This window comes from Balaenoptera ricei, chromosome 10, assembly GCF_028023285.1.
Source record: "Balaenoptera ricei isolate mBalRic1 chromosome 10, mBalRic1.hap2, whole genome shotgun sequence".
Lineage (NCBI taxonomy): Eukaryota > Metazoa > Chordata > Mammalia > Artiodactyla > Balaenopteridae > Balaenoptera > Balaenoptera ricei.
In genome coordinates this window covers 85,219,817-85,245,739 of record NC_082648.1, presented here as the reverse complement: position 1 = coordinate 85,245,739, position 25,923 = coordinate 85,219,817, and the positions used below count along the sequence as shown (strand labels likewise).

The 25,923-nt window shown below is 38.8% G+C and overlaps 2 protein-coding genes across 3 annotated transcripts in view; one reads left to right on the top strand and one right to left on the bottom strand.

Moving 5' to 3' along the window:
- The window catches only part of SCYL2 (SCY1 like pseudokinase 2), a 56,538-nt gene extending 55,741 nt beyond the window's left edge, over positions 1-797 (bottom strand). The window contains exon 1 of the mRNA XM_059936741.1: positions 592-797. The gene's annotated coding sequence lies outside the window, so the exon portion shown is untranslated. The remainder of the gene's footprint in view (positions 1-591) is intronic.
- DEPDC4 (DEP domain containing 4) lies at positions 596-24,252 on the top strand. Of its 2 annotated transcripts, none has more exons than XM_059936744.1 (9): positions 596-755; positions 3,264-3,675; positions 4,245-4,390; positions 10,424-10,610; positions 12,562-12,788; positions 13,399-13,541; positions 13,941-14,066; positions 17,123-17,201; positions 23,503-24,252. In XM_059936744.1, the coding sequence occupies exons 2-9, from the start codon at positions 3,419-3,421 to the stop codon at positions 23,676-23,678; spliced, it is 1,341 nt and encodes a 446-aa protein (XP_059792727.1). In that variant the 5' UTR covers positions 596-755; positions 3,264-3,418; the 3' UTR covers positions 23,679-24,252. The 2 variants fall into 2 exon arrangements, with proteins under 2 accessions (XP_059792727.1, XP_059792726.1); XM_059936743.1 differs by lacking the exon at positions 596-755 and adding an exon at positions 949-1,078.
- The last annotated feature ends 1,671 nt before the right edge of the window (positions 24,253-25,923 follow it).

Genomic DNA, 25,923 nt, shown 5'->3' with positions numbered 1-25,923 from the left:
CTTAGAAAAACAGGAGTGCAGGAGCCTCGGAGCGTGTATTTAACAAAACACCTGCCCCACCCACCTCACAAACAATAACCTTCCATTCCAGAACTAAAGCTACTGTTAGAAAAGGACGCCGGGCAGTAGGGCCCTAGATGGTAACTCAGGTTATCAGAGGCGGACCTCAGAACTGAGGGGACCTGTTCTCACCCAGTGCCGGAGTAGTGTCCAATTTCCCAAAAGGGAACCAGGATCTCCACCACGGAAACCCGAGCTCCCGAGCCGGAGCCGGGGGCCCTCCCTCCAGCAGATGGCTCCAGCCCGGGGTCTCCAGTCGCTTCCAGGCCTCTTCGGGAGACTCGGGCCTCCCAGATCCGCTCCCCGGAGCTTGCCGCCCCCCGAGCCCGGCTTCGCGCGGGCGCCCACAGCCCCGCCGGCCCCGCCTGCAGCCGGCAGGCCCGTCACCAAGCAACAGTCGCCAGCCCCGGGGACCTTGGGAGGCCTACCCCGGGCGCGGGTCCTTCCCCATTCCTTCTCGCTGCCTGGGGAGCCCAAGCGAGAGCGCGGCCGGTGAAGGAGGTCGATCCGTGCCCGTGGGGGGTCACTCACCTCTTCCCCTTCTCCCCCGGGAGGGGCGGTGCTGGGGCTCTTTTCCCCCGCCCCCCCAAACGCCTCCTGGCTGCTCCTGCTCAGCCCCTGCGCCTGGCCACTGCCGCCGGCTTACTCCATAGCCTCTCACACTCGCGCCGCCTCAAAGGCTGGAACCGGAGGAGGTAAGGGGGAGGGGAGGGGAGGGACTGGGGAGGAAGAGTAAGGGAGGGGGAAGAAGACCGAAAGACCAGCCTGCCCGGGCATGACGTCACTTCCGGCTTGTTCGGAAGGGGCGGGGCCGGGACGTCTTTGGCCTCCGCCTCCCGAGAACAGGGAGGGGGCGGGGTTACGGGCCGGGGGAGGAGCCCTGTGGACGAGCTTATGGCGGTTCTTTTGACTCCGCGGTTCCGTAGCCTTGGCAGCCAGAGCCAGCTTCCCGGCCCAGGGCGGAGCGTGTCGAGTTTCGTGAGCCCTAGAGATGTTCTCTGCCGGAAAAGGAGGACAGGTACCCCTTTAGATCCTAACCAAATGTGCACCGAAGCGGGGGACGGCTGAGGGGAGCGGGCGTTTTGGACTTTGCCCCTCAGGCCTCTGGGGCCCGCCCCTTTCCTGGACCCACCCCTTTCCCGGCCCACCTGCTCTCTCAGTCCCGCTGAACGGGCACTGGGCCTTTTCAGGAGCTACTCTCCTTGGGGAGTCCTCGAAAGCGGTGCTTCTCAAACTTTAATATACACACAGATCATTTGGGAACTTTGTTAAAATGCAGTTTGGATTCAAGAGTAGGGTCTGATATTCTGCGTTTCTAATAAGTTCCCAGATGATGCCACTGCTGCTGGTCAGCGGGCTACACTTAGAACAACAAGGGGTTAAAAGTACTAGATGGCAAGTCCTTGAGCACGAGGACTATTTCTTTAACCTAGCCTACTTGTTTAATGACGCTTAGAGAGGCAGATGGAAAATACCCTTGTCTCCTCCGCTCATAGACTTCTAGCTTTATCCACCCCACCCTACCCTAACCCAGTCTCTACTCCCTCCTCAACCCCTCCCCTTTTCAACTCCTCACCCTCCACGCCCTACTCCTGTCTATGCACTGTCCACAGTGTCTCGGGCCAATAGTTCAAGGACAGACAGACAGACAGCTTCTGTTACAGAAGGCATTTGAAGGTGATGGGCTTTTATTTCTGTCCTAAACATCAGACCATTATGTAAAGTTGGACATCCTGTTTCCAGTTATTCATAGTCAGAGTAAGAAAGAGCTTAAATTCTCAGATTCTAACAACAACAACGAAAATCTAGAAACAACATTCTAGGTGTTTCAACGTATTCCCTTATCTTATTAAAAAAATTTTAATAAAAATTTACTGGGGTAGAGGGGAATGAGCAGTGATTGCTAACTGTATGGGTTTCTTTTTTTTTTATTATTAATGTTTATTGAAGTATATTTGCTTTCCAATGTTGCGTTAGTTTCTACTGTACAGCAAAATGAATCAGCTATACATATACATATATCCCCTCTTTTTTGGATTTCCTTCCCATTTAGGTCACCACAGTGCAATAAGTAGAGTTTCCTGTGCTATACAGTATACTCTCATTAGTTATCTATTTTATACATAGTATCAAGAGTGTATATGTGTGTATGGGTTTCTTTTTGAAGTGATCAAATGGTCTGGAGTTAGATAATAGAGATAGCTGCACAGCTTTGTGAATGTACCTAAAAACCATTGAATTGTATGTTTTAAAAGGGTGAATTTTGTGGAATGTGAATTATATCTCAATTTTAAAATTTTACTGTCTCCAATTAATTGAAAAAATTATATATGTACGTTATAAAAACTGGAAATATGTATATAAAAAGTGAGTATCCTTTCATTACACCTATTTCCTAAATGTTACTTTGAGGTTTATCCTTCCAGACTTTTCTATTTACATATATTTGTATGTAGGTTGGGAATTCATTTTTACATAACTAGGATGATAGTATATAAATTGTTCTGCCCAACCTCATTGGTTTTTTTGTTTTTACTACTTAATGAAATCCTTCCATGCTATAAATGTCATTCTTCCTAATGGCTGCTTAATATCCTATAATAAGGCTATTCCATAATTTACTTAACTATTCCCCAGGCACTGGACATTTTCATTGTTTTCAGATTTTCATTATTCCTCACAAACTTTTATTTTTCAAGAAGAACAGCTGGCAGATAAATTGATTAGTTTTTTCAGCTCTTTGCCATAGATTTCTTTCATGCAATGCTTGTCATTGTTCAAAAAGGCAAAAAGAAGAAAGGAAAAGCAGAGTCTGGTGAAGCCACATCTCTGTAATAATCAAGACTCCAATGTGTGTGTACATTCCTTTTAAATGTAGCCTGAAATAATATTCTTCAAGACTAAGTCTAGCTAGTTATTAAGCATGTAACATTAGGATGTATAAATTCACATAGTACATAGTAGTATATTTCATATCAGTAAAGCAAGTTCCTAGGTTTACTCTGATTTTATTGGCAGACGAACATGTGCAAACTTAGTAAACATATTATAGTTTACACAAGATGGGAAGAGAAGAAACTTAAGAAAGGCATTGTTAGCAGATATGCCATAAAAAAGCATAAGGTTGCCAAAACAAAAAAAACTTACATATTTTTGTGTAATCTAAATTTGTTAGAAACATATGTTTAATTTTTTTTTTTCAGGATGCTCTGGTCCTTTTCAAGCTACTCAGCTATGGGATGGTATTATTCACTCCCTTCAGACTCAAGTGGAAATAAAAAGAAGGAGGCATCATTTACGAACATACAAAGACTGTTTTACTGGTTCTGATGCTGTTGATGTAGTACTAAGTCATCTTATGCAAAATATGTGCCTGAGTAGTAATGATATCTCTCGTCTTAAAGGAGTTCGTCTTTGTCAAGTTCTAATGAACCATAAAGTATTTGAACCAGTAGGAATGAAGCTATTCAAAAACGAAAAGGAATTGGAATTTGAGGATTCAAACAATAGTCTCTACAGGTTTCTAGGGAATAAATCATCTTATGTTTTTTGCAAAAGAAAAAAGGATTCTGAGACTGGGTTAAATGATGAAATAAAAGCAAAGGAATCTTTAAGGTTAGTGTTAACCAAGATACTTAATATATTGTTTTTAGTTGCTGGCAGAACAGTCTTCATTGAGCAAACCTTGAATATTATGCTTTCTGTTTTTTTCAGAAGTCAGTAAAAGAAATAGCCATGTAAAAATTAATCTTTTCTGCATTTGCTCTAAAACTGTTATGGAGGACATGATCACATAAATATTTCAGAATTTGTACCAGGAAAAACTTTATCTCCTCTGATGAATTATATGCTTCCTAATTTTTGAAACATGACTTAGCCAAAGTAGATAAAGCCAAAGTTATGGAAACGAAACTAGAGCAAAAATTTTCTACTCTGTTACAGCAGCCATGATAACCTTAGAATTAACATATATTTTTTTCTGTTTATTTACAATCCTAACATCCTCTTCTGGTGATATTCTGTTATTTAATACATTTATTACTTGTATCTTTTATTGTAAGCTGCCTGACATCTTTTTTGGAAATAGGAAATGTATAAATAAGTTTTAATAAGTAAATTAAAATGCATATTTGAAATTTTGGTCCTGTATGTAATGGAAAAATTCACATATTATTTCTTAACAGACCAGAAGGCAAAGTGATTTCAAATCCTCTAGCACAAGAGATTGGTGAGGAAAGAATTGAGGAACTTATTGATACAATGAGTGGGACTCTGGCTTTACCTCCAAACATCACAGTTGACAAACCTGTTCTTCCACTTTCAAAAGAAGGTAATTTCAGTTTTCATTATTTTTTTCTGAACTTTGTAAGAAGAGCTGACTTTTTTAAATAGACCTTACTTTTTGGAACAGTTTTAGGTTCACAGAAAAATTGAATAGAAAGTACAGAGAGTTCCCATGTGCCCCCTGCCCCCCACACATACCCAGCCTCCCCCACTGTCAACCTCCTGCACTGGAGTGGTTATTTGTTATAATCCATGGACCTACATTGATATATCATTATCACGCAAAGCCCACGATTTACATTAGTATTCACTCTTGGTGGTGTATATTATGTGGGTTTTGACAAATGTATGATGACTGTATCCACCATTATAGTATCATACAGAATAGTTTCACTGCCCTGAAAATGCTCTGTACTTCACCTGTTCCTCCTTCCCTCCCCATTACCCCCCTGGCAACCACTGATCTTTTTACTGTCTCCAAGAACTGACTTTTCAGATACAATAGAAGTAGTGTGTTTGGCGTACTTACTCTCTACTCTCCCCGAAAGAGTTTCCTTCTACATAGTGATTGCATCAGACAAGACAGGTAAGGCAATGTAGATCCAATAACATTTAGTGTATTTTTTTTACAATAACCATGATCAGATTAACTGGAGGTGCTACAGTCCTTACTACCGGAAAAAAAACATGCAAACTCATTACCAGTCCTTATTATTTATAATGCAAGACCATCTTCTTATTAGCATATCCTTTGCCCATTGTATAAGCTCCTCCCAAACATCTCCCTACTCTTTGCCTTTCAGAACAAACTAGCTAGGCTACCTATTGCTCTAATTCTCTTTACCATTAACTTCATCTACTTGTGGTTTTGTCCTTATAAGGCAACTTAACAGTTGAAAGAAGAGCCCCATACCCAGGGCAATTAGGAGGGATGCATACACAATTCATAAATGGTTACACGCTTTACTGCATGTGGTCAAACCATGATGGAAGTAAGACAAGCATGATTTGCACACTGGAGGAGCAAAGGTTATCAACAATAACTAGGATAAGTGTGATAAGGGAAATGCACGGCGCCCAAAGAAAGGGTGCAGAGTGAGAAAAGAAGAGGGATTAGAAGAAGACTCCGAGAAAGATTAATATTTAGAGGACAGGCTGAAGAAGAGGAGCCAACAAAAGTTCAGTTTTTACCTATTACAAATGAAAAAGAAATACTTGTCTCATCATTTTCCCGTGAGGATATAGGGTACTTCTAGAAATTTCTAACTAAAGATGGATATAATTTATCAGTAAAGATGCTCATAAAAGTAATTTTCATTTATTGGGCCTTTCTCTGGGCCAGGCAATTTGTTATGCATTTTATATTTATTGTCTGTAATTTTACAATAGCCCTGTAAAGTGAGGGGTAAAACTTCCGTTTTATAGTTTGGGAAACTGAGACTCAGAAGGATAAATAAATAAATAAGACATGGTAGGGAAGGAAAGCTGGCACTCTTATGTACTTTTTAAAACATTTTAATTTTTATCTTTGTTATACATGCACATAATGTAGAACATTCAAATAGCCCTACAGGTTTTGTTACTAAAAAATAATAATTCCCTACCCTTCTCCTCTCACCCATTTCCCCCTCTCCAGAGACAACCATTTATAATTCATATAAATTGTAATTCATGTGTGTTGTAAATGTATCTCACGTCTCTAAATGTCATGCTTATACTGCTACTTCATGCTTTTTTCAGTTTTAGGGACATCTAGTAATTTTCTACAAAGGAAAACAGGGTTTTAGGCCTCTTCCCTTTCTTGCATCTATCTCCCAAACTCTTTAAATGATACATATACTTTTATATACTCTTATGAGTAACATATTTAACAAAAAGATGTTAGGTGAAAACAGGAATTTCTTTAGTTTTAAGACTAGTGTGTTTAGCCAGAGATTTTAAACAGTAAGTCACACAACAATAACTATTAAGTTTTGCTTTTTAAAAAAGGAGTTTTTTGTTTTTTGGTTTTTTTGGCCACACTGTGCGTCTTGCAGTATCTTAGTTCCCCCACCAGGGATTGAACCCAGGCCACAGCAGTGAAAGCACCGAGTCCTAACCACTGGACCGCCAAGGAATTCCCTAAAAAAGGAGACATTATGTTAAAACAAAAATCAGCCAAGTCTTGGAACCACTGCTTTACTTTAGACTTAATTTAGTTTATATTGTTTATTTTATAGACAAGGAAACTGAGACTCAGAGAAGTTAGATAATTTGCCAAGTTTCCACAGTTAACTAATGGCATCAAGATTCAGACCTAGATTTCCATACTTTTACCCAGTGTTTTATCATTATTGTTGCAACAAGGTATTGTAAATTATAAAATGGGTACAACTGAAGTTATGTTTAGTTGGTATGTTTGCTCTTAGTTGGTATGTTTGCTCTTTGTCGCAACTGAATGTGTCAGCCTTCAGAACAGAGAAACACAAAAAACTATTTTAGTTGTTCTCTCTAATAAAACATAGTTTTGAGAGACGTAGTCTTTAATAAATGACTAATAGGAAATCTCTTTATGTTCAAAAGTCTTGAATCTGCTAGGGTAGGCTTTTTGTTTGTTTGGTTTTTGTTTTGTAAAAAGGCTTGCAAAAGAGAATTAACTTTAAAATTGGCTGGTTGTTCTTGTACTTAATGAGTTAAACAAAGTTAACTTTTTTGGAATTTACGTTTTCATACCAAAACTTTTTGGAGAAAGTGCATTTGGAAGTGTCTCTAAACTCTAACAAATCAGGCATGAAAGGAGTTTTTGTTGTTGTTATTATCCACTGAAATCTGATTCTTCTATGATCCTCAAGCACAAAAGCCACCGCCTCAGATATAAAACTATCTGGTTTTATAAGATTAAATAATTAGCTGGCCAACAAGAAAATTTAAGCCACTTTCTATTTGGAAAAATATGGCTGGTTAAAGGTATGCAGTTGGCAACACACCTATATAAATTTTAGCCAAGAAATAAAAGTATGGAGTTTCTCTTTTTTTTTGAGAAAGGTCATTTCTTAATTCCCAAAGAACTGAGAAACCAACTTCACTTGAATTGAGTTCAAAAATCTGCCAGCAGTGGTAAAGCAATGCAGTCCCAGGACTGCAGGCTTTTTGCAAATTTGTATTTGTGTGACTAGTAGAGTTAAGGTGAACCACCTTTGCTGAGATTTATTTTTTACAGGTGTTTCTTACTGATAATATAATGACTAATATTTTTGAAATATATGTGTGTTGTTTTAGAAATGTGAGGGGTTCTAAAGGTGCAGAACCTCTCCCTCACCTCACCTCTGTGGGGTAGGTCTCAGGGGAATGCCAATATCAGCTAGAGCAATTCCACTATTAATCTGTTTTACCTGACTTCCAGAAGAATATGTTTGTTCAAAGGTTTCCTCAGCTGAAACAAAGTTTGATTCCTACTGAACACACTGTACTTCTCCCACCAAAACATTTACACACTGAATGAAATTGCCTGTTTACGTGTCTTTATTTCCCACTGGAGTGTGCGGTACTTAGACAGGGACAGTCCTTGCCTTGTTCACTGTTGTATCCCTGTTGAATGGCCCAGTGCTTAGCTGTTGGAAGGTTACATTTAGTGGATGAATGGCTCACAGACAGCCTCCTCCTTTTATAAATATTTTCTTTTTATTTATGCGTCTATACACATACACTCATATGTACATATATGTGCATATGTGCATGTGCATGCACATGTGTGTGTGTGTCTGTGTCTGTGTAGGCTATGCTAAACGCTGGATGGATTGTATGCTCTTCAAATGTAGAGTCTATCCCCTTGGATCCCCTTCACTCAGCACAGTGATCATTGAGTATGAAGTGCTCCATTAAGATGACGGTGGTGGCTATATGTGTGGCTACAGTTTCCTTCTTGAGTCTAATTTCCTCACACAGAGCTAGCTATTCTATTTATCATCTCTGCACTTGGCTAGTATGCTCTAGACATGCACATTTCTCTGCTCCCTCACTTTCAGGTCTTTGCTCAAATATCATCTTTCCAATGATAATTCCCACACATCTTATTTAAAATTGCAACACTAACCCCCTAATGTAGTCTAATCTCCTTTTTTGCTTAATTTCTCTCCATAAAACTTACTATTAGCTGACACACCACATATTTCACTTTTTGTTTGTTTGTTTATTTATTGACTGCCTCCCTCTCCCCACTAGAATATAAGCTCCATTAAGGCCAGGATTTTGCCTGTTTTGGTTACCACTATATCCCTGGAACCTAGAACAGTGCCTAATACAAAACAGGTCTCAATAAATATTTGAGTAAATGAATGTTCTGTCTTGATGCTATTGCTAAGAATAGTCTTGTTTCCACTTTTGGATGTATTCATAATATATCTATTCATACTTCTTGGTCACTTGATAAAATTTGCCTTCATCCATTTCATATGTGGCTATCCTTACCCCCTTACATAGGGTGTGGCTGCTGAAGGGCCACTATTTTTATATATGTATCTTTTTCTAGCACCTCATTCAGTGCTGTGCCCAAAGGTTGGTATCTACAAATGTGGACTGATTGATTAGAGGCTACTTATGATCTCAAGTCTTTACTAAAAGATTGTTAATTTGATTTATTTGGGGCCAATAACTCAGAAGTAGTAAACTCAGATGCCTTTAGGAGCCAGGCAGATTGGAGAGCGGGTGAGTACTTCATTTTCAAACGTGCAGGAAAAATTGTTGTTTTGCTTGAAATGTAGGGCCCTCTTGGCTATTTTTCCTTTTCCCACTTAAGGAAGAGATATAACTATAGGGAAATTAATTTCTACTGTAACAAAACCAACAGGACAATACCATGAAAATGGTAGCTGACACTCAACTTCACTGTTTGGGATACAGTAGGAAGTGGTGGGGTTTGTGGTGAGCTGGAAATGACATGCCAATGCAAATAGGGTAGCCACTAATTCATATCAGCTAACTTTGGTCAGGCATTAATTCAAGCCCAGTGTCATGAGATTTTAAGATTGTTTTTTCTTATTTATTTATTTGTTTGTTTATTTTTGGCTGCGTTGCGTCTTTGTTGCTGCTTGTGGGCTTTCTCTAGTTGCGGCGAACAGGGGTCTGCTCTTCGTTGTGGTGCGCAGGCTTCTCATTGCGGTGGCCTCTCTTGTTGCGGAGAACGGGCTCTAGGTGCGCAGGCTTCAGTAGTTGTGGCACACGGGCTCAGTAGTTGTGGTTCACAGGCTCTAGAGCACAGGCTTCAGTAGTTGTGACGCACGGGCTTAGTTGCTATGCGGCATGTGGGATCTTCTCGGACCAGGGTTCAAACCCGTGTCTCCTGCATTGGCAGGTGGATTCTTAACCACTGCGCCACCAGGGAAGCCCTCTTAAGATATTTTTAAAGAGAAGCTTGAAACCCAGAATTTTATATGAAATCTCCCATTTTTATACAAGTTAATTCTACTCAAAATACTTTATAATCAAACAAATCATGACTATGGTCCAAATTTAATACGTAGGCTACTGGCAGTAAAGCTCCACAAGAGATTTACTGTAGCTGTTGCTTTTGTAATTTTGTTTCATTTAAAGGAAAAACAAAATATTAATGATGATCTGATAATTAGGATAATGAAAAACTTTATTAACTCTTAACATGAATGACCAGAAACCCAAGTTAAAATTAACCTAATACTGTATTTTTATTTAAAAGCAATTTAACTACAATTATCTCTGCTTTGAATAAAATTATAAATAATTAGTAATCTCATTCTCTCCAATCATCAAAGTAATTTATAAGCAGGACCAGTAGTTTTTTTATATATCTGGAATTAACCTATTGATCACCTTAAAAGCTAGATAATATCACTTTATAATTAGCCTAAAATAAAATCAATATGGCTCATAACCCTGATGTCTATTTAAAGGTCAATCTTGAAAAGAAAAATTGTAATTTAGCAAATTTAAATTGTCCTAACAAATTAATCCATTATATTATGTAGCTTTTCTGTTGTATTACTAGAAATAGAAGAATTCTATGATACTGGTTGAATATGTATATGTTATTTATTAGTATGATAGTTATATTATTTTTCTTTCTAAGCCGTGGAAGATGTTTGGAAACAACAAACATTGCTACGTATTCTTCAACTGATTCACATTCCATTCTTAGAAAATATTTTGGAGCCTCCAGTTAAAACACAAAATCTCCAATTAAGTAAAGAGGAAGATCTTGTTATCTCAAACACTTGCCTCGACAGAGAGGTTATTCCAAGCTTATGTCTACTTGAGTGAGTGACCATTTTTATTGTCAATTTATAACTAAAATGTTCTTTCATATATTTTGCGCTTGGTATTTTAAGGTGTGAGAACATATTCATATGTATGAGCAGACACCATCATTGATTTAAAAATTAATCACTGTGAATTCTCATTTGATCTAAAATAGAAAGTCACTGGTTATGACCTGTGAGAAGATTATTGGAAATCTGAGTGGTTTCATTCATATGAGTTCAGGCATGATTTGTCCATCATTCTTTCCCTGCACCAGCCCTGAGTGTTTTTTCAAAGTTCTATTATTTCCGTTTTATAACCGTAAAGTAACAACCACCATGGTTTCTACCAGTTTATTTATTCCTGCTTTAAGAGAATCCTCAGTCTAGTAGGGGAGACATTCATGAAACAAAACATTACAGTCCAATGAAATAAGCCCTATCATAAATCAGTTTCTAGGAACCATAAGTATAAGATCTTGGGTACTGTTGAGATTCCAGCAAAGAGAACTGATATGATGCTTTCTCCCACATGGGCCAAACAAGAAAAGAACATCAGACTCCAAACCTGAGAACCAGAAAGCTTCAGATCCTACAAAGAGCTTGATGATCAGAGACCTGTGAACCCACTTAGATAGTCAACCATTGTCCTGTTTGCACATGACATGTTTGCTTCTAATTCAACAGGCCGAGAAAGACCCAGCAAATGAGTCTTCCCCAGCCCCTGAGTCAGGGAGAATATAGGGACACCAGCAAAGAAACAGGATTTCTTTAGGTGCCTCTGCAGGAAACAGACAGCAGCCAGTCAGCCTTTATGAGCTTCCAAGTGGAAAGTGTAGGTTATCTGCAAGAGAAATGCAATCCAACTGTCATTAATTTTTTCATCTGCAACACTAGGAGCTAGACGATAATAAGTCACACATGTTAGGCAATATATTCCATTCAACAGGGCTTGGTGGGGGTGGGGAGAAAAAAGGAAATGGAAGGGGAAAGAGAAGAGGAGGGAAGAAGGAAAGATACTTGAGGATCACCGAGAATTCATAGAATATATCACTCAGGAACCCCCTCCTAGGAAAATATTTGAGGAAAGATTTTAATCTGACTACAAAGAAATAACTAGAACCCCAAGGTGGAGACAGATGAAGAGGAAAGGAAATATTGGTAGGCAATGAACTTTGGTCTGTGCGCTCTCACTATTTTCTCTTCTCCCTAATTTTGTACCCACATATGTGCATGCATACAAACACACATGTGCACACAACATATTCGAAGTTGATATGGTAAGACTGTGTGAGAATGTACAAAATATAAGTGTGCTAAATAAGATATCAAAAAAGAAGGACATAGTATTAAGGGAAATTATGATAAATACTAACCTATCTCAGCAAAACCTGGGGGTGGGGAAGGTGGAGGAGAAGGGGGAATTAAAGCCCTTCCAAAATCATCACTGAAGGGAGGGAGGAGTGAAAGGATCCTAAGTTGCTTATGTTATTGAGGTCGGGAGATAAAAAAGGGGAAAACAGTGTGTGGTGGGATAAACAGTGCATCTTAATGGGGGAAATATTTGGTATCTTATTTTCAAATAGTGATAGAAACATATGCACCTAATGATCAGAGTGGGAAAGGGGAGAGGAAACACCAGTGGAATGGAACAGTACAGATGAACTCCTCTGAACAAAATTTAACAAAGTTAGAAACAAATAATGAAAAGGTGGCCCACAAATATTTTAATTCCTTGAAAGTAAAGGTACAGAAAGGTGTGGTGGTATGTGGTGAGGAGAAAAGCTATTCCCTCTCATTTACTCCTTCAGTCATCCAGCAAAAATTATTAAAAAGATTCTTAAAACTAGTTTCTTCTTTAGACTTGGTTAATTATAAACTAGATTTTATTGTTTTATCAAACAATGTTTTAGGCAGTTAAATGGAAACGTTAACCATTGATTTATTTTATTTTGTTTTTTACCTCCAGGATTGATAACTGGCTTAATGCAGCAATTGAATGCTTGGAATATTTCCCTGACCAGTTAATAGTTACTGTCAGCCAGCAGTTAGTACAAAACATAAATGAAGAGACAAGATTGAATACACAGAAGAAGTTACTCTTTGATGTCATAGTAAAATATTATAATCAAGAGAGAGATTGCTTATTAACTGATGAGTATTTTGATATTCATTCAGGAATTATAGAACTTTTAGGTAAGAGATGTTTAAACTTCAGTTTTTTTGCATAATCTTTTTTAATAATACAAGTTGCAGAAAATTTTATGTATTATATGAGTATTGCATTTTAATATTTTTCTTCTATGATGTCAAAGTACTTCATGGAGTCTTTTTTCAATTCACTTGGCCTGCCATGTAAATTGTACTATCAAATGTAATACTGTAGTATAGCAATTAGATCTAAGGTAATTCTATCACAAGGACATTCTAAGAAACATTTTGATATAGTACTAGCGGATTAGAGAATTGAGGTATCTGGAAATATTGTATTAATTTGGTGACCTTTTAGCAAAATAAAAATTGAGTGACACATCATGTCTCTTTTTTAGCTCTGTAGGTGGCCATATAATTTCATGTTAAAAACAAATTACTGTTTGACAATGCTGGAAATAATTATGCAGGTGTTTGGCATATTATATAGATAATTTACTGTGTGTTTGAAATATTTCCTAATAAAAACTTTCAAGTGTAAAAAAGAATCTACAAACCAAATACAGTATCATAGCATTTTAATTGACTGCTACATACTATAATCTCGGTTTTTTTTTTGTCCCTTGCTTTGTCTTCTTTGTAACCCATGTAACAGAAAATGAGAAAAGAACAGAAGCACTTGAAGCAACACAACTATATCTAAGATTGTTGTTGCCCAACGTTAGAGAAGAATTACGACGGCTACTCACTTTTATGGTGATTGCATCAGAACCCAATGCCTACAAATTACAAAAACAGGTGAAAAAAATTGCAATAACACTTTTACAATCTTCTGCTATTTTTTTTTTTTTAATTTTTTTTTAATTTATTTATGGCTGTGTTGGGTCTTCATTTCTGTGCGAGGGCTTTCTCCAGTTGCGGCGAGTGGGGGCCACCCTTCATCGCGGTGCGCGGGCCTCTCACTATCGCGGCCTCTCTTGTTGCGGAGCACAGGCTCCAGACGCGCAGGCTCAGCAATTGTGGCTCACGGGCCTAGTCGCTCCGCGGCATGTGGGATCTTCCCAGACCAGGGCTCGAACCCGCGTCCCTTGCATTAGCGGGCAGATTCTCAACCACTGCGCCACCACGGAAGCCCCTCTTCTGCTATTTTTTTTGAATAAAAATGATTCAAGTTAATGTTACTCTTTCTGTTTACAGTTTGATAACAAAACGGTGGTCCTGAAAACTCTTGCCAAAGCAGTTTTGCAATCCAAATCATTATTAAGAGTACGGGCAGAACAACTAGTCTTGTTTCTACTGGAGTTCCACTCTGAGCTCTTCAAGGTATCTGGCATTTTGCCTGGGCACATTTATTACTAAGCTACTTGTGTCAGACAAAAAGCAAATAATTCACTTAATAAATAATTTACTGAGTACCTATAATGTACAAAGTTTGAAGGAATGCTCTTTCCCCACACCCGCTAAAGAGAAGAAAGCAGAGTTAAAACAGTGTTGATATTTGCAAATATATTGATTAATTTCTTCAACCTATTTCTCTGTGCCAGACACTGTTTTAGGTGCTTGGAATACACTAGCAAACAAAACACAAGAATGCAGGCCCTTGAGGAGCTTATATCCAAGTGAGAAACCCAGACAGTTAAAAAAAAATACACACAATAAATCATCATCATATAGTTTGCTAGAAGGCAATAAATGCAATAGAAAAAAAAGAGCAGTTTAAGGGGATTTTGGGGTGCCACGGTGGAGGTTAGTAGGAGCTTACACTATTAAACAGCGTGGCCAAGGTTGGGCTCACTGAGAAAATGAGATTTGAGCAGAGACTGGAAGGGGGAGGAGTCAACCAAATGGCCATGAGGGTGGGGGTAAGTGGTTTGGGGCAGAGAAAATGGTTCCTAGAGCAGAGGCCTTGAAGATGATGCATGCCTGGGTGCTGAGGAACAGCAAGGAAGTGGTGAGCAGGTGGGAGAGTGTTGTGAGATGAGGTGAGAGATATGGGGGCCCATGTAGGCCACTGGAGAGACTTTGCTTCTCTTTGGAATAAAATGGGGAATCATGAAAGGTTTTGATCACAACAGTGGCCTCATTTGACTGATATTTATGAAAATAACTCTGGCTTTTGTGTTGAGAACAGATTATAGAGGGGCAAAGGTAGAAGCAGGAGAACCTTTTAGGAGGCTGTTGTAATAACCTGGGCAAGAGATATGGTGACTTGAAACAGAGGAGTCATGTACCACAACGTTCATTGCAGCTCTATTTACAATAGCCAGGACATGGAAGCAAGCTAAGTGTCCATCGACAGATGAATGGATAAAGAAGATGTGGCATATATATACAATGGAATATTAGCCATAAAAAGAAACGAAATTGAGTTATATGTAGTGAGGTGGATGGACCTAGAGTCTGTCATACAGAGTGAAGTAAGCCAGAAAGAGAAAAACAAATACCGTATGCTAACACATATACATGGAATCTTAAAAAAAAAAAAAAGGTTCTGAAGAACCTAGGGGCAGGACAGGAATTAATACACAGACATAGAGAATGGACTTGAGGATATGGAGAGTGGGAAGGGTAAGCTGGGACAAAGTGAGAGAGTGGCATGGACATATATACACTACCAAATGTAAAACCGATAGCTACTGGGAAGCAGCCGCATAGCACAGGGAGATCAGCTCCATGCTTTGTGACCACCTAGAGGGGTGGAATAGGGAGGGTGGGAGGGAGATGCAAGAGGGAGGAGATATGGGGATATATGTGTATGTATAGCTGATTCACTTTGTTATACAGCAGAAACTAACACACCATTGTAAAGCAGTTATACTCCAATAAAGTTGTTAAAAAAAAAAAGTTGTTATTCTGCACCTAGTTTTTCATCAAAAAATATAATAAATGGAGATTAGGGCTCAGGTTACATGTTTAATTCTACAGTCACTAAACCAAAATTCATGTTTATAGCTTAGTTGTGAAACGGGTCCCAGATTCCAACCAGGAATTTAGAAAGAACATCTTCTCTCCCTTCCTCTTCCTTACCACTTAGCCTCTCCACTTTCTACTTTCTCACCCTGCCTCCTCCTCTAGGTAAATGAATTCTCCTCTTTCCTACATATGGTTGAGAAGTTAGAAAGGATTTTTTTCATTTTTTACCTCCCCCTCATATCAGAACTAGCAGTGTCGTAAAGAAACATACTGGTTCAAATATTGTGGCAGGACACAAAGGGAGAAAAGGAACTTGATGTGGGCTGGAGGAAGTGGGGGTATGGGATTCAGGAAGCAGGGAGAAGGGGCTCCGATGACTGGTTTCTGGAGATTAGGGAATGAAGTATTTCAGGGAGATTGAGATGTGGGTATTTATAATAGGGGATCTCGAGCATGCCAAGCTTTTTCCTGTTAAAGGGCTTTACCTGTGTTGTCTACTGTATGTCTGGAACATTTTCTCCCAAGTCTTTTTATGGCTCACTCCTTCACATCATTTCAGGCCTCTGCTCAAAATGATACCCTCTCAGTAAGACAGAAGCCTTCCCTTACTGAGATAGCTACCCATCTTCTTCATTCTAGCTTCTTATCCTGCTTTATGCTTTCTTAATGGCACTTATCATTACCTGAAACTATATTATGTATTTGCTGATTTTTTGAAATTGTCTTTCTCTCACATGAGAATGTAAATTCTGTGAGTTCAGACTAGATCTGCTTATTCTTCACCTAGAACTGTCCTGGAACATAGAAATCATTCACTAAATTTTTGTTGAATGACAGAATGAATTTATGGGCATGGCTTCATGTTTGTAAATTTTCAGGACAATAGAAGCTCATGGAAAGGTATCCTGGGGCTCAAGATGAAGGAACTATGTGGATATGAGGTTCAACATTGGTAGGTCTAGGGGGTGCCCTCTGTAACAATATTAGCTGAGGAATTATTTCCCCCAGATACATGTTATAATCTGGGATTTCCTTTGTATAACCAAAACTGGAAAAGGAGTATTTATCCATTTTAAGAGAATGATATTATTATGTATTTTAGAGCTACTATTTACATATGGATCATGTAATTACAATGTAAGATTATTTAGACCAGTGCTGTTATGGAAGTACAAATAATTTTTATTATTAGAAGAGAACATTGCACTAATGATTGGTTAATCTAGTTTCAGATATACTACATATGTGGGAGTAGAATATAGAATTTTAAGAATTCTAAAAAAGAATTTCAAGTATTTATACCCTTCATAATTCAGAGGCCTTCTGCTACCCGCCCCCTCTCCCCATCTGCAATCCTCTTCCCCTATGCATTGGTCAAAAATATTGAGGTTTGTTTTTTTCTATATTGGATTACTGGCTAGAAAAAAATTCATATTAAAAATTTGAAAATATCTGTTTTTATGTAGACACCAGTTACTTTATTGGATCTGGTTAGTAAGAAACTTAAGAAGCTTCTACATGGAGAAGATCCAGATGCTATATCAGGTATTGATAAAGTCTTATTCTTTCTTTATCATTAAGTGACTGTTATAGCCACATAAGTTGGAAAGGAGCCAAGGGTGAGTATGTAATAAATATATAATGCTATAAAAGGTGGTTACATTAAGGTTATTTTTTAATATCTCCAGAGCAAGTTCTTCTCTAGTTCTTTTTGGAAGCTCTTTGTTTGATTACCTTTCTTCTAAAAAGGTAAACACTTACTATATCTCATTGCTGCTCCCAGGTCTCACCTTCCCCTCCATTTATTACCCACCTGCCTGCTTCCTTGCTCCTGTGCACACTGTTTTTCTTTCTCCTATTTTTCATTCTCTCTCTTTCGCTCCTCTTTTCTAGGAAATGACAAAGTTTTTATAGAGGAGAAGCTTAAACCCTTCCCCCTACCCAGTTGAAAAGGCGCCATGATTCTTTTTACTCCATGTCTTGTGGCAATTGATCTGATTCCTTAATTTTTAATTTCTTTAAACCATAAAATATTTAAAATTCAAATTTCCTAAGATTGTCATGTGAGAGACAAAATAAAGTAATAGGTATAACTTTGGGTGCTAGGGCCAAATTGCCTGGGCAAATTATTTAACCTCTTTGTGCCGCACCTTCCTCATCTCCAAAATGAGAATAACAGTATCTACCTCGTAGTTGTTAAATATTTAGTATTTATATTAATAATATAACATTAGGGGCTTCCCTGGTGGCACAGTGGTTAAGGATCCACCTGCCAATGCAGGGGACACGGGTTTGAGCCCTGGCCCGGGAAGATCCCATATGCCATGGAGCAACTAAGCCCATGCACCACAACTACTGAGCCTGCACTCTAGAGCCCGCGAGCCGCAACTACTGAAGCCGTGCACCTAGAGCCCGTGCTCCGCAACAAGAGAAGCCACCGCAATGAGACGCCCGCGCACCACAACGAAGAGTAGCCCCCGCTCGCCACAACTAGAGAAAGCCCACACGCAGCAACAAAGATCCAACTCAGCCATAAATAAATAAATAAATAAATAAATAAATAAATTTATATATTAAAAAAAACTCAAAATGAGATTTCATAATTTAAAAAAATAATAATAATATAACATTGTTATAAATCATAGATACTATATTTAAATTGTATTATTATTTAAATATTAAGTACTATTGATGTTTAATATTAATTGACACTAATATTAAACCCTACTTGGTGTCAGACTGTGCTGAGCACTAACATGCATTTATGAAATTATTCTACACAATAACCTATTATGTAGGCATTATTATTACCCCATTCTATAGGTAAGAACTGAAACTTAGATTATGTAACTTGACCAACTAGAAATGTAGGTAACATTTCTTCCTTAAAAAAAAAAAAGTTTTCTAAGGCATTACTAATTTCTAGAAAAGTATTCATAGAGTAGGGCATACATTTATTTGCCAGGATTATTTGGAATTTCTCAGCTAATAGATGCCATTTCCTCCCATTCCCTTCTTCGAACATAGGGCATATGGCCACAGGTCTGTTGCCACATGCATACTGTCTGTTTGATGCTGTTAAACAGAGATACTAATGAAGTATTCTGAACCTAACATCTGGAATCTTTTTAGATTAGATCTCATCTGACTAATTTCAAGATAAACTTCATTTGGCTGCCATACTATATTAGATTTTCATATTCAATTTTTCATTAGTTTTGGCTTTGAGGAAAATGGAGGAATTGTAGGCATTTTAACATTTATTTCCATCCAACATTTATTCAACAATATGCCTTAAAGGGAGATAATGAATATAAGTGCTTTGCATTGTGCCGTGTGCTATAAGCACTTGGAAAGTGAAGAGTTATCTAATAATATTTTTCCCTAAATAGCTTAACTCTCGTCTCTTCTTGAAGTTTATCCCTTATTCAGTAAAATTGTCAGATTATATCAGTATACAACTTAAATGAATTTTTTAATTGTCTCTATGTTTTGTGTTGTATGCTCTTTTCTGCATGCTTGAATTGATTACTTGAAATTCATGTGTTGATTTAAAATGTTCCTGATATCAAATATTCATCCATCCATCCATTCAATTATTCACTAAACATTTTGAAGATCTACTCTGTGCCAGACTTTGTATAAGCACCACAAAATACAAGATGTATAAGATAATGCCCCTGATCGCAATAAGTTTATGTTCCATGTTAAAAGCAACTGGCACTTAGTAGTTATAGATATCAATAGATAGTTGTTGAATAAATTAATTCAGTGAAAGAATTGATGTATGAGAGAGACAACCATTTATAAATCAATCATAATAAAATATAAGAGGGATATGTTCAAGCCAGAGGAGGTTATAGAAGACTGGAGGAGGAGGATTACCTGACCTAGTTTGAGGGCATCAGGCTAGGCTTGTGGAGGAGATGATACCTAGTAGGAGTCTTAAAGAATTAGATGCAAGCTAAACCAGAGGAGTGGAGAAGGGGAAGATATTCTGGACAGGAGGAACATTGTGAGCAAAAATAGGTACGGGCTAGAAATTACAGCTGAGCGGTGGCAGGAATTGAAACTAGAGAAATAGATGTCAGATCTTGAAGGGCCTCATTTCGCAGCCAAGGAATTCACTAGGCAGCTGGGGAGGCATTTTTTATTTTTTAAAAAGTGTTATGGCTAGATTTATATTTTAGATAGTGCTTAGCAGCAGTTTGGAGAATGGGTTGGCCAGGGGGATTGGAAGCAGAGTTCTTAGTTAGGTGACTACTACAGTGGTCCAAGTGAGAAATCATGTAGGCCTGTACTGTAGCAGAGACAAGAGGGATGGAGAGGAGGGGACGGGTTTGAGAAATATTTAGGAGGTAAAATTGGCAACACTTGATTGCATCTGGGGGTCCGAGAGAAAGGGGACTCAAAGATAATTCTCAAGTTTCCAGGTGAGGTGACTGCCACCAATTCAGATAGAAAAACAGAGGAGAGGAACATGTGTAGGGAAATGACTGAATCTGTTTTGACCTTTTAATTTAAGATATGTGTGGGACATTCTGGTTGATATTTTCAGCAGAGCAGCTGGATGTGCAATTTTGAAGTTCAGGGGAAAGATATGAACTAAAACTAAACATCTGGGAGCATGTGGAAATTGAGGTCATTTAGAGTATGTTGAGCAATATAAGAGGTCCAGGATAAAACATCAAGGAACACTAATCATCAAGGGGTGAGTAAAGAGGAACCTGTGACTGAGACAGAGAAGAAATGTTAGAAGGGGAATGAGGTGAAGTCGTTCTCATAAAGCCAAGGAAATGTAACATTTTAAAGAGGAGGATTGCATGTGGCAGCAGATCAGGACTGCTCCGGACTCTCTGGAGCCAGTTAGTGAGAGCTGATTTAGTAACTTGAGAGGCAAAAGCCAGGTTGCAAGTGGGATGAAAAGGAATGAATGGGTAAGAGATTAAGAGTGGATCTATGATAAGAAGGGAAGAGAGAAGCTGGGAATAACTGGGGCGATGCTAAATCAAGCCAGAGATTTGAGCATAATGACCAGCTGAGAGGTCAAAAGAGATTACTGATGGAGCCAGGCCCTGGAGGAGGCAGGAGGAAATGTCTTCAAGGGCACAGGACCAAGGGTTTGCCTCGAACGGGGGAGGGATATGAAGAGTAAAGTTGACAGTGTGTATGGATATAAATAAATGTGTAGGTCCAAGGTAGAAAGTTGAAGGAGATCATTAAATGATGAATCCATTTTCCTTGACGAAGTTGGAGGAGGAGACCCTACTGTCTGAGGAGTTGTAGGGGGACCATTGAATGGATGACATGAGAAAAAGGGAGTAGTTTGAAATAGACAGGGAATGGGAAAAGCAGTTGAGAAAAGACAAATAAATGGACTGATGAGTAATTCTGAGGATCCAGATGAAGTAGATTATAAATTTTAGTGATGCCAATTTGGACAGTGTAATTTTCTCAGCAGCACTTATTTACTTGAATCTTCAAGTGTAAAAGGTGGATTCAAGCATTGATTAAGGGCTGAAATTTTGCTTTGTCAGGTGTTGCAGAAAGATTGGAGTGCAAGAAAATTGAGGACACAAATTAGTGAGAAAGTGGTTCAGATGATCAGATATGTGTCTGACTCAGGATGGGAAAAAAGAGATGATGAACAAGGAAAAATGGCACATCGCTCTGAGAGTGACGAGAGTTGTGACAGAGCTAAAGGCAGTATGGCATAGTATAGGGACCCCAAACCCTGGGACTGGGACAATCCCAGGTTCAGATCCTAGCTCAGCCATGTGGTCCAAGCTTCTGTTTCTTTATCGATAAGGCAGGGCTGATAATAATAATACCTGCACACTTACACCTTAGAACATTGAAGATATAATGAGAAAAGGTACAAAAAGTTTGACATATGGTAAGCACTCATTGTAAGCTATTTTTTTTTTTTTAATAAATTTATTTATTTACTTTTGGCTGTGTTGGGTCTTTGTTGCTGTGCGCCATCTTTCTCTAGTTGTGAGCAGGGGCTACTCTTCGTTGCGGTGTGTGGGCTTCTCATTGCGGTAGCTCCTCTTGTTGCGGAGCACGGGCTCTAGGCACGTGGGCTTCAGTAGTTGTGGCACGTGGGCTCAGTAGTTGTGGCACGCAGGCTTCAGTGGTTGTGGCTCGCAGGCTCTAGAGCGCAGGCTCAGTAGTTGTGGCACACGGGCTTAGTTGCTCCGCGGCATGTGGGATCTTCCCGGACCAGGGCTTGAACCCATGTCCCCTGCATTGGCAGGTGGATTCTTAACCACTGCACCACTAGGGAAGTCCCGTAAGTTATTATTATATTATTATTTGAAGGACAGTAGATTCTGAATAGAGAGTTAGGTGTAGGATTTTAAGTTTTCAGAGGCAGTGTAATTCCAGGTGTCACCATAGGTGTGTTTAAGTGAAGCTGTGTTTATAGTGAAAATAGGCAAACCCCCGAATATTAATGGGCTTTAGGATTTCAAAGGTTACCCTGACTGAGAGTTGCTTTGGTGTGTCTGGAGGCTAAGGCATCCCCATCTGTAGATCAGCGTAGGGAGAGGCTTGGTTGATTGGTTGACTGTACATGCTAAGACAGCTCACAGAGCAGTGAAAAAACACTGCTCATGTTCATGAAATTCTTTGTCCATGTTTTGTACATGCTTCTGATAGGGTTCGGGACACACTACCCCAAAATATGGCACCTGACATACTGAATATTTTAAGCTGAAAGAGCTTGAGAAAATGCAGAAGCAGGAGGGTCGCTCTGACCTACTTCCCCCTTGTCCTTCCTCCCTGAAACTGGCCATAAAACCCTCATATGAGAGATGCCCTCCTTATACCCAGAGGAAAGGAGTATCCTTAGCTCCAAAGACAAAGGGAGGCCAAGAAGAATCTGAACAAACAGGCCTTGCTAAGTTTTCCCCAGTTTATTACGATTACATCATTCTCCTTAACCTGTCACGTTCCTCCAGGACTGTGCACTCTTCAGCAAACTGGCATAAAAGTACATAGGTCTGTTTCTTTGAGTCTTCATTTCCTTATGAAGGCTCTTATGTCACATAAAACTTACACTAAATACATTTGTATGCTTTTCTCCTGTTAATCTGTCTTTGTCAGTTTACTTCTCAGACCCAGCCAAGGACCATAAGAAGGTCAAGGAAAACTTTTTTCTCCCCTTCACCTCCAATTTGTTTGCCATTTCACTTAAATTCCTGTGTATTCCACTTGAAACTAGGATAGTAGTTCCTTGATTCTCCTACTTCATGGATTTATTTTGGAAATCAAATAAAATAATGTTTGCAAAATACGACAGTGTATGTTTTGCTAAAGAATAGAGCATGTGTGGGGCTTCCCTGGTGGCGCAGTGGCTGAGAATCTGCCTGCTAATGCAGGGGACATGGGTTCGAGCCCTGGTCTGGGAAGATCCCATATGCCACGGAGCAATTAGGCCTGTGAGCCACAACTACTGAGCCTGCGCGTCTGGAGCCTGTGCTCCGCAACGAAAGAGGCCACGATACTGAGAGGCCCGCGCACCGCGATGAAGAGTGGCCCCCGCTTGCCGCAACTAGAGAAAGCCCTAGCATGGAAACGAAGACCCAACATAGCAACCAATCAATCAATCAATAAAAATAAAAAAAAAAAAAGTACATCAACTTAAAAAAAAAAAAAAAAGAATAGAGCATGTGTAAAGAAACAATATTACTCTGAAGCAAAGAGAATATGAGCATAAGTAATGTTATCTACCATATTTTGGGGAAAAAAAGTCCAGGATAAGGCCAGTTTGGATAAGTACATTTTCATGTTTTTCTTTTTTTAACTTGCTTTTCCAATTGTACTTTTTTTTTTTTTTTAGGTTTCACATTTTGCCAACGCTTGACATACAAGGAGTTTGAAAAACAAAAGGAAAGGACAAGCCAATATCTTCACCAGTTGGCTCTTGAGATTAATAGTAACCCCAGCATCTCTTTGAAAGGAAAAAAGAAATTAATTAAGGAATTTCAAAAACACCATCCAGAAGCTTTGCATTAACATTTCTGGGAGAAGAAATTATAATTTGTCAATATAAAGAACTCCTCTGGTGGTTTTCTCAAACTGCCATACTTACACTTCAGAGATAGGATAGCCTCTAAGCATTGTGAGTGTAATCATGCTTAAAATATGTGGGGACTTCCCTGGTGGCGCAGTGGTTAAGAATCTGCCTGCCAATGCAGGGGACGTGGGTTCGAGCCCTTGTCTGGGAAGATCCCACATCCCGCGGAGCAACTAAGCCCATGTGCCACAACTGCTGAGCCCACGTGCCACAACTACTGAAGCCCGTGTGCCTAGAGCCCGTGCTCTGCAACAAGAGAAGCCACCGCAATGAGAAGCCCACGCACTGCAATGTAGAGTAGCCCCCGCTCGCCGCAACTAGAGAAAGCCTGCGCACAGCAACGAAGACCCAACACAGCCAAAAATAAATAAATTAATTAATTAATTTTAAAAATATATGTTAAGGAAGATGGTCAAAAGGTACAAACTACCAGTCATATAAGAAAGAAATCCTGGGGATGTAATGTACAGCATAGGAACTATAGTTAATAATATTGTATTTTTATATTTGAAAGTTGCTAAGAGAGTAGATCTTAAAAAAATGTTAAGGATGTTTTTAACTTTAAAAGGAAATACAAGTTAAATCATGTATGCTGATTCATTTAATTACTGTGCTGCTAAAATCACTTATTAAATGTGCTGCTATTATTAGGGATCTGGTACAGTTAATTTCCTTAGAATCGTTTTTTCCACAGAAAAAGAACATTTCATACATGAGTTCTCTGAAGAAAGCATGTATTTTCCTTAGTACATATTATTTTTAAGCTACACCTTTAGGCTACTGTAACTTAAATGCTGTGAATCATCTAAGTAGGGAAAGACGTATTAAGTAGAAGACTTTAAAAGCCACAAATTTAAAATTCATAAGTATCGAAAACCATGATTTTGCCTTCTCTAATTCTTTTTTAGTCCATTAAGTATTATATGTTTTTCTTCTTTCCTCCCTCCCTCTCTTTCTTCCTTTATTTTTAAACTGATTAGTTTACTTTATGGCATCATTCTCTCAATGTGACATAGGTTGAGGATTCAATCTCTGTTGAAAATTACCCAGAAATACATTCTTTTGTGGTCTTAGTTTATGCCTTGATCACAGGGAAGAGAAGCGTATATTATAAGTACTTGAAAACATATATATTGAACTAATGTCATCAGTTTTATCTTTTTGTATAAAAACGGTACCAGTAGGGTTGAATTTGAATACTTAAGAGTCAAAGTTGTCAACTAAGAGTTTATGAAAAGGTTCAGGGTGCTGAAGTACACTGCACTTTCTGAAATTGTATGCAATTTTTTGTGTATATGTGCTTATGGCATTTTTCTAGGAAGAGGATCCATAGCTTTCACCAGATTCTCCAAGGGGATTGTGACCCAAGCACATTAAGAACCACTGGGTTAGAGAATCAACACTATTTATTCTCTGTCTTTAGAGAATACACTAAAGGCCTTTACTGACGTATATTTATATATTTTCCAAATTTTGCTTTTACTTCGTGGATAAACTATTAGTCTAAATGTTCAGGTGTCATGTTAAAATAAGAGCATTAGCTAGATGAATTCTAAGTTCCTGCCCCTTTAAAAGAAAACAGAAAACAAAGTAGAACAGTTCTGACACTAGAAGATGTAACTGTCCTAATGTGTATGGTTATTTTGAACTGGGGAGGAAATCAGTATACCTCCAGTAGAAGAACTGAGAGGGTGGTTCTAGAAAAACAGGAAAATACTGGAAACATGCAGCCCAACCCTCTTTATTGGAGTGGGTGCGGGGGAGAGTCTCCTCATTAGGAAAGTCTCCATTTTAATGTTCCGTGTGAATCAGGTGGGGGAACTGCTATCACTATGAATGGCTGGCACTTTGAAAAATGTGTTAAAGATATTACTGTGTCCTTGGATCTGCTGTTCAGATTATTTATAACCTTCAGCAAATATCTTCCAAGTCTCAGTTTTTTGTTTTTAATCTCTAGAATAAAAATATACATGCATAGATTTGTATGTATAAGATTGGACCAGAAATATCAAAGGTACGAGGGAGAGTGTGTGGTGTGGTAGGTAACAAGGGTCTGAGCTCTGGGGTCACAGACCTGGATTTACTACCTGACCTATTTTGGTTCAGAAGGGAAAATGTTAGCAAGTGAGTGCCTTAGATTAAGGTAAAATCCAATTTAGAAATAGTAGAATTACTAGAAGTTGA

Coding starts and splice junctions, on each gene's coding strand:
- DEPDC4 (XM_059936743.1), top strand. CDS start 955: ATGGCGGTTCTTTTGACTCCGCGGTTCCGTAGCCTTGGCAGCCAGAGC. Junction 1,079..3,263: donor CTGCCGGAAAAGGAGGACAG/GTACCCCTTTAG, acceptor TTTTTTTTTCAG/GATGCTCTGGTCCTTTTCAA. Junction 3,676..4,244: donor AAAGCAAAGGAATCTTTAAG/GTTAGTGTTAAC, acceptor ATTTCTTAACAG/ACCAGAAGGCAAAGTGATTT.